Below are 14,237 nucleotides of genomic sequence, written 5' to 3'. Positions count from 1 at the left end.
GTAGCTTGGCCAGCATGATTGGGGTGTGGGGTGAGCTTCAGATTTCTCAACAATCAGGCTGGGACATCTTGTTAAAACACAATATGAGAAGCAGGACATGAAGGGAGCTTCAGGGGCAGTGGGAAGAGAGAGGAGTGCAGATTGTTAAGGGTACTTAAAAAGCAATATTTTTTAAACTAATCACCTTTCTTTAAAGCCTCTAAAACATAGACGAAAGAGAGTGAGTTTGTTTTTGTCAGTGTGGGCATGTAAAAGTCCCAGGTGAAATCCGACAGATACTTCACTTTACCCGACTGAAAGCACTTGCACCCAACTATTCACTTCATGCTACATTTTTAGGGGGGTGTAACACCCCAAAAACCCTCCCTGGAGCTATGCCCCTGCCTGTGGGGCGTAGGGGTATCCTGGCGCCTGTAGCTGTGCAGGGTCATGGTTCGGGCCTAGATGTGAACCTCAAGAACAGAGCTTTGCTGCTGTGATGTGCAAGGTGAGGTCATTTTAGGCTTTAGCAGGAAGGTATGAGAAAGCTCGCCCGCCGGCTGAAGCTCTGCAGAGGCGGGCCTGTGAGGTGACAGAAGACTGACCAGTAACAGAAGGCTGGCCGAGCTGGTTTGTGTGTGGAAGCTTATGTGTTTTTTTCTGGTGAGACATAAATCTAATAGCATGCATAAAAATTGCCAATCAAAATCGGTCCTCTATCTATCTTAAAGATCAATTACCAAAATAGACTGGGACCTGGCATTTTTTTTTTTTTTTTTTTTTTAGTTTTTAAAGTGCAGCTCGTACACCCATGGCTGGGTATCTTGAAGTTCAATATAATTCTTGATATATACCAAAATTTAGAATGTAAGACACAGGCCAGTACAGGTGTTAACCAAGGTCATACGGAACAACCGTGTTTTCAAGAGTCTCTGGAATTGCAAAAAAATAGATTCCTTCCTGAGAAAGATGGGCAGGGAATTCTAGAGATGAATGAAAGTACCAGAAAAGGCTCTACCACCTAAAGATTTCCATCACTATGAAGGGATATCGAAAAGATTTTTATTAGCAGACCTCAAAATAAATACAGCTGCAGAGGCCCAGACAGGACGAAACACAAGCATTAAAAGTCTGCAACTTCTGAGAAGTGGTAAAACGATATAAAATGTGTTTCAAGCAATGGGTTAAAATAGATGTCACTTCACTACAGCCTGGATATGCTCAGAAGGCGATAAAGAAGAATCAATTTTTATGACCAAATTCTTCACTGAGCTCACTGGAAGGGGCATAGGATTCAGTAAATCAGGCTGAGGCAGAGATTCTCTGTTTTATTGCTGTTAAGTTTAAGACGATTCACAGTAGTGCAAATGAGTATATTAGGAGATACCTGTGAAGTTGGTTAGCTGACAACTGGGCATTGCTAGAAATTCGAGCGGCAACCCGAGTGTCACCTGCATACAAGTAAAGAGTGACACCAAAGGACAGAATGAGGTGGGTGAGTTGACAGGATTGAATGAGGTGGATGAGTGCAAATATGTAGAGATTAAACAACAGTGGAAATAGGCCTTAGCCTTGATGAATTCCACATGAAGACTGGTGAGCAAAAGGCAAACGTGTGATGTAAGTTCTTCTGAGTAAAACATCTGAAAACTAGGCAAAGGCAGTACCAAAAATGCCAAAATTGGACAGTCTTGCCAGTAAAATGGAAAAGCGTATATTATAAAAAATCAAAGCAGCTGAGATGTTAGCATCACCAGACCTCTGCAAATCATCCAAAGCTAAAAGAACTGTTAACACTGTACTGTGGTCAGGATTGAAGTCAATATGCATGGGATGAAGCAACTGGTTGGCTTCCACTAAAAGAGACAATTGTTGGAAGGCCACCTTATTGCAAATTTTCACTAGAAAAGGGAGCTGAGAAAAAGGCTTATAGTTGCCCATATTGTCTGCATCCAAAGTAGATTTTTTCAAGAGTGGAATAACATGTCTGTTTTAACAAGCTAAGAAAAGATCTGACTGTGGAAGAAGCATTCACTACAGCTCTAGGCCAAGAAGGCGTATGAAGCATTAATTCCTTGAAGAGGGATGCCGGTAAAGGGCGCAGGGAAGACCCTATAGCTTTGCTGGCAGGTACAAGGGACAAAATGTCCCATTGAGAGTGGAGAACTCTAGAAAAGGAGTCCCAGCTGCTGTGATACACTCAGAGAGAAAATTAAGTGAGTGACAATCCACAACTGTTATGACGGCTGAAATCTTTTGAATTTCACTCTCAAAAAATTCAGCTGTTTGGCAGCAGCGGAGAATCGAAGAAGGGGGTAAACTCTACTTATGAGGGGAAAGCAGCCCATTAATGGTAGCAAAAATCCCAGCTGAATGTTGGGGCTTAAAAAATTATGTTGCTAAAAACCTGTGTTTAACCTACCCTATCTTATATTTATAGTCATTGTTGAGGTTCACACGGACAATTTTATCAGCAGGATCATAATTGCGCTCCAATTATGTTCTGCTGCTGTAAAGCATGTTTATGAGCCCAGAGACCCTGAGTGTACTCACACCACAAGAAACATCTTTTATTAGGTTTCAAGATGCTAGGGGCGAGGGTATTGGATGCTGATTTAAGGGAATCACAGAAGCCCTCTAATAATATAGAAAGATCTGAATTGCTGTTCAATGGAAGGAGAAAGCATATGACCAAAGAGGTCGAAATGCCATCCATCTCCTAAATTCAACATAAGGAAAGACTATGCTGGTTGATTAAGGGCCTTGGTCATCTCAAAAGAGAGAAAAACAAAATCTGGAGTTTAAGCATACAGGGGCATATTTATACTCCGTTTGCGCCGAATTTGCGTCGTTTTTTTCGACGCAAATTCGACGCAAAACTAACTCCATATTTATACTTTGGCGTTAGACGCGTCTAGCGCCAAAGTTCATGGAGTTAGTGTAATTTTTTTGCGTGAACACCTTCCTTGCGTTAATGATATGCAAGGTAGGCGTTCCCGTCTTAAAAAATGACTGCGATGCATATGCGTCGTATTTATACTCCCGGGCAAAAATTACGCCCGGGAGTGGGCGGGACTAAAAAACCCGCATTTGCGCCGGATTTTAGCGCCTGGGTCAGGGCAGGCGTTAAGGGACTTGTGGGCTCAGAATGAGCCCAGAGGTGCCCTCCCAAGCCCCCAGGGACACCCCCTGCACCCTTGCCCACCCCAGGAGGACACCCAGGGATGGAGGGACCCATCCCAGGGAAGAAAAGGTAAGTTGTGGTAAGTATTTTTTTTATTTTTTTTTGTGGCATAGGGGGGCCTGATTTGTGCCCCCCTACATGCCACTATGCCCAATGACCATGCCCAGGGGACAGAAGTCCCCTGGGCATGGCCATTGGGCAAGGGGGCATGACTCCTGTCTTTGTCATGTTAATGGCGTCTGGGCGCCCAAAAAAAATGGCGCAAATCGGGTTAAGACGATTTTTTTGCCTCAGCCTGACTTGCCCCATTTTTGGACGCCCAAACGCCATTTTGCCCTATGCCGGCGCTGCCTGGTGTACGTGGTTTTTTTTCACGCACACCAGGCAGCGCCGGTCGGCTAACGCCGGCTAACGCCGGCTAACGCCATTCAATAAATAAGGCGCCCGCATGGCGCTTCAGAATGGCGTTAGCCGGCGCTAATTTTTTGGGCGCAAAACTGCATTAGTGCAGTTTTGCGTCAAAAAGTATAAATATGGCCCACAATGTCTAAAGAATTACCTTTGACATTGGTGGGGAGCGGGAGATTGGGTTCCACGTCAAACAAAGAGAAAAGATTGTTAAACAATGTTGTCAAAGAAAGAAACAGGGAATCAGTGGATGTTAAAATCATACATTAACATAACCTTAACTAGAAAGGCCAAATCACCCGACCGCCTATCAACACTATGAGATTCAAATAGGATATATTTCGGTGAGTGATGTCAAAGACAGAAACATCAAAGTGGTCTGTAAACCTTGTTTTCGTGATGGCCAGTGCTTCAAGATTAGAATCATCAAGGAGGTATTATAGTGACTGGGCATTTTTAACTGCAGAATAATAACTGATTAAAAAAACATGAAACACTGAGTTTCCATAGGTCTCCAGAGACATAGGGAACCACGAGTTAGGAATTTCACAGAAAGTTTTATGGTTTTTTAACATAGCACAAAGTTCCCCATCTATTGAGTAAAAAGGATAATAAAGATTTAGCACTAAAAGGCGCTGCACAGCTATATGACCGTGCTTACCTCATCGAATGGCCGTTTTCTATAGTGACTTCCCACTGGTTGTAGCTCGGCCATGGATGGATGCAGACGCGCTTGCCTTTAGCATGACACTAGTGCAGTTGCTGCGCACACACACTGTGGACCTCATTATATCCTGTCAGGGCCAGAGCGAAGAAACTCTAGAGTGGTAACCAAGATGCCTGCTTTCAATGACAAACAGGAAACAGAGAAACAGAAAGGCGGATGACCAGCAACCAGGATGATTAAAAAATGCTTTAAAAAAACCAAACTATATAAAAATCACTAAGGGCCAGATGTGACTTATTGTTTTGCGACTCAGAATTTGCGATTTGTTTACAAATCGCCAATTGCAAGTCGCAAAACAAAATATTCAACAGTGTTAACCACACTCTTTGGAATTCCCAAATGGGTCGCAAGGGACCTTCCTCATTAATATTCATGAGGCAGGTTGTAATTTGCGACCCATTTGGGAATGGGTGGACTCACAGGGATAGTGGCCTGCTGGGATGAGCAGTCCACCATGTCTGTGACTGCTTTTCTAATAAAGCACTTTTTTTTAAAAAAATGCAGCCTGTTTTCCCTAATCGAAAACGGGATGCATTTCAAAACTAAATATGAAAAGTTTTCTTTTCATTGTTTCCAGAGTAGGCAGTGGTCCCTGGGAGGACTGCCTGCTCTGAAAAAACATTTTTGCTACCATTCACAAAGGGGAAGGGTTGCTTTGGGTTCCCTTTCCATTTGCCAATGGGTTAACACCAATTTGAAATTGGTGTTAACTCAATTGTTTTGTGACTGCATTCACGGTCACAAAACAATCATACATCCCTCTGCAAGCCGCAATTTGTAAGGGACACCCTCGGAACGCCTCTTCCTAATTGCGAAATGCAAACTCTGTTTTGCGAATCGGTAACTGCATACTGACTCGCAAAATAGGGATTTGTACATAGGGAAATGCTTTTTTTGGTCACAAACGGGTCATTTGGCCCATTTGAAACTAACAAAAAGCTACCTACATGCGCCCCTAAATCACAGTAACTGAAAATTAAACTGAAAATGAACATACAAAAATATACTGAACATAAAGGAATCCAGCCAGCACAAATGTATTAACATATTTAAAAATAGCAGCAAATATCAACAAAATATTAGGAATTAGCAGCAAATACAGGTGGCCAAATAGTGGCTCGTAAAGTGCAAAATAATCAAGAATTGGGGCATGGACGCGCTACGGCCCTCATTATGTCCTGTCAGGGCCTGAGTGAAAGAACAATAACCTGGTAACCAAGGTGGCCACTTTCAGTGACAAACAGGAAGCGGAGAAAACAAAACAGGGGTTGACCAGCAACTGGGTTGTTTAAAAACAACTTTGCCTGGAGGTTGAAAAACATAGCTGGTGGCTTGTCTGCAGGTAAATTGATGATGGACTGCAGAACTGATTGCATTAGTTCCATGTTCCGTGAGAATATTGATGTAGAGCCGATAAGACCATTAAACCCTTAAATTCACCGAGACCCTTCAATTGTGAAAAAACATAGCATAGGACCCTCTTAAATATGGTAAATATTTCATGGATGTCTGAGGAATGTGGATTTCAATGTCAGGCTGACTGACAGACCCAAAACACTCTGCAGTTCCTTATGAAAGTACCTGAACATTTTAATTCTAACCAGTCCCCACTGTTAAAAACATCTTTCCTAAGTTAACGACCCTAAAATAAACATGTATCATAAAAACAAAATGCATACTGGATAAACATGTAATGCGATCCTATATTTTCTCCGGTTCTGGTGACATTTACTAACCACTCAGCCTTTTTAATCTTGGTTTATGTTGTCGCCAGAACTCCTTGACATAAAAGAGGGACTTTAGTTATCAAAGGGCCATTTTCTGATTTTGTGTAAATCGCGCACTACTTTTCGAGGAATTAGCAAACAAAAGGTGCAGGTGGGCAAGAAAGAGTTAAACGTTGAGCTATCTGAACATTAATCCATGGGCAGTGCATTTGTTGCCAATGTTCTCAGACCTTAACTTATAAAATGAACTCCCTGCCTGCATTTGTCCAGGGGCCCTTTTGCGAACTTCAGAACTTGAAAAGAATGCTAGACCTTCTTCTATAAAGACCAAGAAGGTCTAACGTCTTACTATGTATGATCTTGTTATACTAGGCAAGCGCGCCACCAACTGGCAAAAAGCACGAAGGGAAGCAGACTGGGGCTCGAAATTGATTATGCGACAGGAATCAATTAAAGTATAATGAATATGCTTTCGAGGTGTAGAATAGTGATCAGCTTTTAGTGAGGTTACTGGCCGAATACAGTTAAATTACATGGATTACCCCTGAGCTTTCTTTCACAGTATAAAGTAATTACAGGGTTCTAAAGTGGCTATCCAGTGTGTTAATAATTGCAAAGATACCGATCCTTACAGTATGAAAAGCTAGCTAGGATTTCAGGATTGAAGCCTGGATGTTGGGCCTACTGACCCTGGCCAAACGTTAACAGGTTATGGACAGCAGGATACGATGGCAGCGTGAATATGACGTTGCTTGGGCGGCCTTTAATAAACCTATTGTGGTCCGAGTCACACTCTTTAGGTTCTCATCACAACTCTCTGAGCGTCCATCTCAACATTCAAAGGTGTCAACAGTGGTGGAATGATCCATAGGAGAGGGGTAGGGAGGGAGGCAGGGCGGGTTAAACCAACTATATTAACACATGTTAATATATAACGAATTATAAAGAAAATAATAGAGGAATCACCACTGAACTTTATTCGTTTTTTTCCCATTTTCTTTTGAATACAAGTAATACTTGCCTTTCTACACTAATTACACGATTAGTACTGCTGTTGAGAATATTACGTATAGGTTATAAGATAAAAAAGATACAATAACATAACATGTATGGAATTTACTGTGAATTGTTGAGTGTTACGAAATATTGCATGGCACTTCCATTCCAATGTTCAGAAAGCTACGATTTAAAACAATTTCATGTGGTATCTGTGGGCGGATATCGGCCACTCACATGCTTGTATTTGCACTGGAACCTGGTTATCTTTAGTAGAAGTCACATTTTTTTTAGTGGTGGCTACTCATGGTTAAACCTTGTCACTTATCCTAATCCCATAGTTGCCACGTCAGCTCCCAATAGGGTCAATGTATGTTTACTATTTTGTGATTTCATTGGACACAGTTGTCATTTCCTTATAGTGTGATGACCTTTGACACTGTGACGACCACTGTAGGTGAAGGGTTCTATTCGAAAGTAGCACAGCCCTCATTGTACTCTATACCTCTTTAATTACACCATGAACTATATGTCCTATATGATCTATATGTCATGGTTTCGTCGGAACGAGTCTTGAGTTTACTCAAATTAACATAAAAGGCAGAGAAAGTGACTGCCTGTAGTACAAGGTTTATGTTTCTGGGCAGATGCTGAAAGCTGAGAGGAAGAGACTAGCACATGACAATGCATAGTATGAACTTTGTGAATAGTTGGAATCTCCACATTACAGGGTATCCAAGGTAAATGATGAATTTGTGATCTGTGTAAAAGTACTCACTAATTCAGTCTCTAGGGCACTTTGTAACTCACTAGTCAGATGTTTGCAGTCTCTATTTGAGATTGTCCTAGACTGGGTAATGGAGCACGTTATTGAGATGCCCATAATGCGAGTAAAGCTTTCTCTTGTATCACAGAAAACTGACAACGAAGAAGAGAAGAGGTTGTGATGTGCACTGCAGGGTGTCATGATATTGTTTGAAGTTTTAGGATCGAGAATCCTCACCGTCCTTTCTGATGGATCTAGGTTTCTGGACCTGGCAGATCTGATACCACAGAAGAACCCGGGAGGCTCTGCGCGCATCCTGGCCCCTGAGTTTCGGAATGTGCTGAACCAGCTGGGCTTCTTCATGGAGGACGAGGAGTTCGAGAAGCTCTGGAAAAGGTAACATGTGGTCCACCTTGGCTGGTGATGCTAGCATTAGAGCAGATACAGTACCACACTAACTCACTGCTGTTAACAGAGGAGTCTGCGATTACAGGAGCGAACATGGGCACAGGCACTGGGGCAGCCGGCTACGGATCACCAATCCATACCATGTGTACCACATCAGTGCAAGAAACCAGCAATGACTATGTGAAAGAGCTCTTGCTCTTACAAACAGGATCTGTCACCACAAATGAAACAGTCATCTGCACTTTCATTTCAATGGTCTTCTTTGACACTTGATTTTGACATTTGTGTAACAGTTTTTGCTAAAATATAGTTAATCTATTTTGTTCTGGTTGATTTAGTGTGAAATATTTTGTTTCTTCTTTTGCTGCCTTCAGGGCATTGAGTCACTGCTGTCACTGATCCTCAGTTTATTGCACCTCAAGCGTAAAAAGTTATAGCATGCGCCAATTTTTGCAAATGATGTGGCGTCATGCTGTAAAATTGGGAGAACGGGTTTTTTAAATGCTGGAATCCCTTAAAGATAACCCTGACACCCCTGTAACCTGGTCTGTAGTATATTAAACTTACAAAATTTAGAATATTTACAGTTCTGAGATTGCGGACTGCCATCCAAGAATGGGTAGCATATTTGCTCACTCATGTTAAATGTCAAGCATCAAGTAGGTCATTTAAGACCCCTTAACAGACCAAGTCTGCCATCACATACAGCCATCATTGTTTCTGAGGATTTGTTGCTTTCCTTGATTCAATGCTGACAGAGGACAGAAGTGGAATTCATATTTTTTAATGTTGATCCTCAATTATCACGAGAACACCAACTGTATTGTTTTGGTCGACAGGGAAATTAAATTAAGAATAGCTTCTCCCGAATTGCTAAAACTGTGAGTGAGATTCTGTACATTTCAGAGTGTTGTACCTGTCTGAGCAAGTTCACACTCCTATAAGTGCAGCAAAGTATTCATCTTTGATTGTCCATTTTCTCTTCCCACCTTCATTCAGTTCAAGGGTGTAATCTGCTCCTCTAACCCCAAAATGTGTCACTATTATCTCTATCCCTTGTGTTTGTCTATCCTGTCTCTTCAGAGTGCTGTACAGACCCCTGTGTCAATAAAAGCCAAAAACATTCATTTGACAGTCTCCAAACCTTTCTTGGCCACATTTAATGTCTCCAGTATTGAGGGGTACAGGGCTCTGTGGAGATCTCTATTTTGTCCTGTTCAGCCTTCAGGTGCTAATAAAGTCTGCTGACGATGGGGTAAAAATGTACCCAGTGCAGTTGCCCATTATTTGCCTCGATAATAAAAGACATGAATGTGTTAATAACCCAGAGCTTATCATGACTCTGGCTCTCTGAGGCACCGCTTTTGGTCCTTGAGATGTGTTCTGGTCTCTGCCTGTGCTTTCTGCCACAAGATTTGGATGTTAATGTTGCAGATCGTGGTTGTCAGATTCAGTATCACCTGCAAACTTAGGGGGTTAGTCCTCTTGGGGCTCAAGTGAAGACCACCCACAAAGTAGCTTCCTTAGCCCTGTTGGTCCTCAGGCTCTCAGTGTACATACTAGGTGTACCACCACATATTGGTATTACTGCTGTGTGGTCAGTGAGACCCACTTACACTCTGATTGTACATGACTAGAAGACCCTTGCAGTGTACCTGAGAGGCCCAAGCACACAACACTTTGTGTACCTAAGAAACATGTGGGCATGCACAAACTGGCACTCATGTCGAGAAATAGCACAAACTCAGGAAAATGAGATGTTACCCTTGGCAGATCACATTTAAGATCGTGGAAATGTCACATGGTGTGAAAGTTCACCACTAAACTTCATGAAGTGAGGTGAAGAGGAAGAGAAGCCCCCACTGGTGTTCACCGGGTAAGCCTGTGTATTTGTGAAAGGATCCACTGACGTCACTAGGAAACCATGCATGCCCTGCAACTAGAGGTCACAGTGAATTTTCACAAGTGCTATCTAAAGTCACTGCTATGTGCTAGAAAATGTTTTAAAAGTTGTCTGATGGGTAGACTTTACGTCAACCCAAAAATTCTCTAATGCACATTTTCCCTTCTATGCAGATATGATACTGATGGCACAGGAGCCCTGAAAGGAGATACCCTCCTTAAACGGCTGGGCATCGAGTTCCGAAATGCGTCTTCGAAGCACACTGAGCTTCCAGGTAAGGTGCTTTACGTGAGGGTCACATTGTTGCCGTGCTGTAAAGTTTGAGAGATGTTGTAGGAGACAGACTTGCTGTGCGAGAGATGGAGCTTGGCCTCTGCCATTGTCTGACCTCACCATTTACCAATTTCAACTGAAGGTGCCCTGCTGTGGGCCAGCAGTCCCTTATTTAGGCAGGATCCTTTTTATGAATCATGCATTTAATTATTTGGTGCTTTCTGAAAGCACACACCAGGTCTGGCACAGATGCCTTAGCACTGAACGCAGAGCAGTGGTTGAGGAGCAGCATTCAGGCTAAACGTCAAGGAGCAACTATTGCAAAAAAAAGTACAATCATAGATATAAGAAAGCAGATGTGTTCTGGTGATTGCACTATTGAGTATCAACACCAACAATATTGAGATAGAAGAATATAGAGGACTGACTATCGGAAGACAAAGTATTGAAAGGTAAGTACATATAGGGAAGTATAGATTTACTACTCCTACCTCCACATCTATGTAACTTGAAGACATGTGTAACGCTTAGGTACTTATATATGAAGTTAGGTGTAGAAAAGCTATACTTACCTATCGATATTTTATTTTCAATATTCTGTACTCAATATAATGTCCCATCGATATTATGGTTTCATTATTCAGGGTGCACACCTTTCTAGTGACTTAAGAGCTAAACTTTTGACTGTGGAACATGTGTTCCTGGTTTTGAAACTTGCCCTGTGCACTTGACTGAAAATTATTGCTCCTAAAAATGTACATTTGTGCTATGTAATGTAAAGACAAATAGAGGCAATTCTAAGTGGGAATGGGTGATGCTTTATTGATCAGATCACAGTCAAATAGCCCTAAAGCCCAGTTTGAACATTTTCCAGAGACTTGTTCGGCTGTTTGTTGTTAGTGTGTAGGTAAAGTTCTCAAAGATCTTTGTTGAAGTCAAGACAAGCAGAAGCTGGGGCAGTTTCTCCATTTGGATGTCTGGGGTGGATTTGTACCACAATGGAAATGCTCTGCTGCCCTCCCTCTGTTGGTTTTAATATTAGTGTAGCAGGCCCTGATTTACCAGGACCAAGTCAGGACCTCTGGTGTCCCTCAAGATGCCCTGCTGGCTGGGGTGCAAACATTATGCCACTACCCTAGTGGCAAACTGGCTTCAGTCAGCGTCAGCTGCCATACCCCTCCCAGTCTGTGCACAGTAGCATGAGGCTGAAAAAGACACACTGAGGCCATTCACATCCCTGGGACATATGGAGCGTGTGGCTGAAGGTAGAGTGACCCCTGGAGCCATGGTTAGAGGCTTCTTCCTCTCACACAAGTCATAGGTGCCGGAAATAGGAGTGTGGGGGATGTGGCAACACACCCAGAAATAATCATGCTGAGGTTCAGAAGGTGAATGAGCAATAAAGATGCCTTTAGATTTTGTGTTGTCACATTTGCTGCCCATTCAAAGACAAAGGTCAAATCAAATGTCAGGCTATATCATCTGACAGATGACTGGGGATTTGGAAACTGGCATGTATTTTTATTTCTCTGACTGCAAATTGGGAGGATTTTGGAAAAGTGATCTATGACAATCCTGCTGGGGCACAGGAGGTGAAAGGAAAGGCTGTATGGTGTCAGTTTTTTTCTAACACACAACAGCATTTAAATACTGGTAAAAGAACTATACACATATTTCAAATTATATCAGCAATTAGGAAAGCACAAATGAAGTACCGTTTTTTGTAATTCTGAAGTGTAATGGGAAAAACATTTTAATAAGATCAAAACAAACCAAGGCACTGTACTTGGTGATGCACAAACGATAAATATTTATCACTGAAATGCGACTTTCACACATATTGTTATTTGTGCTATATATTTTTATCAGTAAAACTGCATGTCTATGCAAATTTAGTGGCCATTGCAATGGAAAATGTGCTGTCTATAAATGACAGTGCGCTACCTCACTGGTGCTCCAAAATGCACCACCAGCTATATGCTTCACCCGCACCACTCTCCTCCTCAATAGGTGTGGCACATTTGCTCCACTTGTTTTTTGAGGGACACTTGGATTTTTCACAGTCCCTATGACTTTGGTGTTATAACATTAATAGCAGCACCCCCACTTTGAAAATCACTCCAGCACCACTGATAGGAGTGATTCTCCCAAAGTAAGAATTCACAGACTTGTAAATCCAGAAAAAATAAAATAGTATAGGTGCCAAGGAAGTTTGAATATTTGAAGCCCCTGTTGGGAAACTTTCTTCTTCTTCAGCCACTGAACTGAGCACACTCTCACAGGACTGCTCACTGGGGAGCTAAAGAGACATCCAACTCTCACACACTCTTGTATCTAAACAGTCACACCGTGGGCTAACAACATAAGCTCACTCAGAAGTACCTCAGGCAACTATTTAAGAGGGCCTAGCTCCTCCTTGCAAATAAGCATCATTTTTTTATGACGCAAATGTGGCTCAACAAGGCCAAATTTGCTGTGCCAAATTTACAAAGTGGGGCAATGCATGCATTGAGACACTTTGTAACCCCTTGCGCCACATTATGCCTGCACCAGGCATAATGTATGCAAGGGGGGCATTCACCCTCTTAGGGGGACCACAAAAATGGTGCAGTGAAATCTATAAGATTCCACTGTGCCATTTTTTGTACCATTTTTTAACGGTTGCACAGAGCAGGTATTAAAAGGAAGCACACCATTTTTTATCATAGGCCTCCATGTACTTTGCAGGGTTAGCGCCAACATTTTTGGCGCTAATCCTGCAAAGTACAACAATAGCGTCAAAAATGTTGACGCTATTGTCCCTAACCTGCGCCATGGTGCGCTGTGTGTTTAATACGGCACACACATGGTGGCGTTAGGGGGGCGCTAAGAGGGCGCAAGAAAAGTGGCGCTGCATACAATGCAGTGCCCCTTTTCTTAAATCTGGGCCTGAATTCATTAAAGCCATGCAGGAAGCAAAGATGTCCACACAATACACGATTCGGACACAGCAGCAGAAGAGATAAATTATCATCCTCTTAGAATTCGAGTTGCGTGAGTTTGCACCGACATCCTGAAACCACAGGGTGGCGCTCATGCCCTATTCTGAGCCCACAGGTCTTAAGCGCGTCCAAACTCACATTCTTACTGTCAGACCCTTGCTAACAAGAGAAATATATATAAATAAACTCCTTTCTGGACTGCCATTCAGCCCACAATTCTTGGGTATCTATAAAGATTAGAGGTCGGAAAAACTGGCTCCTACCGTGGCTAGTAAATCATGGATTTGGTTATTAACTGTGTAAGTGTTCGTTTCAAATATGTGCTGATATTTGAGTTTAGTTGGGTTCTGCGACAGGTGGCGCCCAGTGACGAAGGCCCCAGAAAATCTGATTTGGCGTCAGAGCTCTAGACTTAACAGATAAACAAAATATAAGAGTATGCAAAAGCAAAAAGACAAAAACACGTCGAAATGTCCATTGCATATATGTGCAATAGAGGGGAGCATCAAAGAAGAACGAAACACAGAATAAGATAACTTCAGTATGTGCAACATGGAGTAATACATAAAAATAAAGGGATTGAACGGCATAATCCGAAACATAAAAACGTGAAACTGCAATTAATTACATGTATAGGTGTTTATGCATTCTTCCTGGATGTCCAGTGGTCTAGTAAAATGAACTCGTAGCCTAAATTTTTCCAGCATTTTTTCTGATCCTGCCCTTCCTGTGGTGCTATAATATCTTTAATCTATGTCTTAGAACGTAAATGAAGGTACTGTAGTCACACATCTGCTGCTTTATAAATGTCTAAGTAAAGATATGTTGGAGGTACCTTTACTTGAGACCAACGCCTAGACAACAGCAAGCAAAGTTGATACTCTT

At 42.2% G+C, this 14,237-nt stretch overlaps 1 protein-coding gene across 1 annotated transcript in view; it reads left to right on the top strand.

Moving 5' to 3' along the window:
- The window catches only part of LOC138245733 (EF-hand calcium-binding domain-containing protein 6-like), a 348,792-nt gene that overhangs the window by 125,553 nt on the left and 209,002 nt on the right, over window positions 1-14,237 (top strand). The window contains exons 7-8 of the mRNA XM_069199599.1: window positions 8,046-8,183; window positions 10,272-10,372. Of these exons, the coding sequence (XP_069055700.1) occupies window positions 8,046-8,183; window positions 10,272-10,372 (239 nt within the window). The remainder of the gene's footprint in view (window positions 1-8,045; window positions 8,184-10,271; window positions 10,373-14,237) is intronic.

Source organism: Pleurodeles waltl, chromosome 1_2, assembly GCF_031143425.1.
Source record: "Pleurodeles waltl isolate 20211129_DDA chromosome 1_2, aPleWal1.hap1.20221129, whole genome shotgun sequence".
In the NCBI taxonomy this organism is placed as follows: Eukaryota; Metazoa; Chordata; class Amphibia; order Caudata; family Salamandridae; genus Pleurodeles; species Pleurodeles waltl.
Note: the sequence above shows the minus strand (reverse complement) of the source record. Positions and strands in the feature narration are given on the sequence as shown.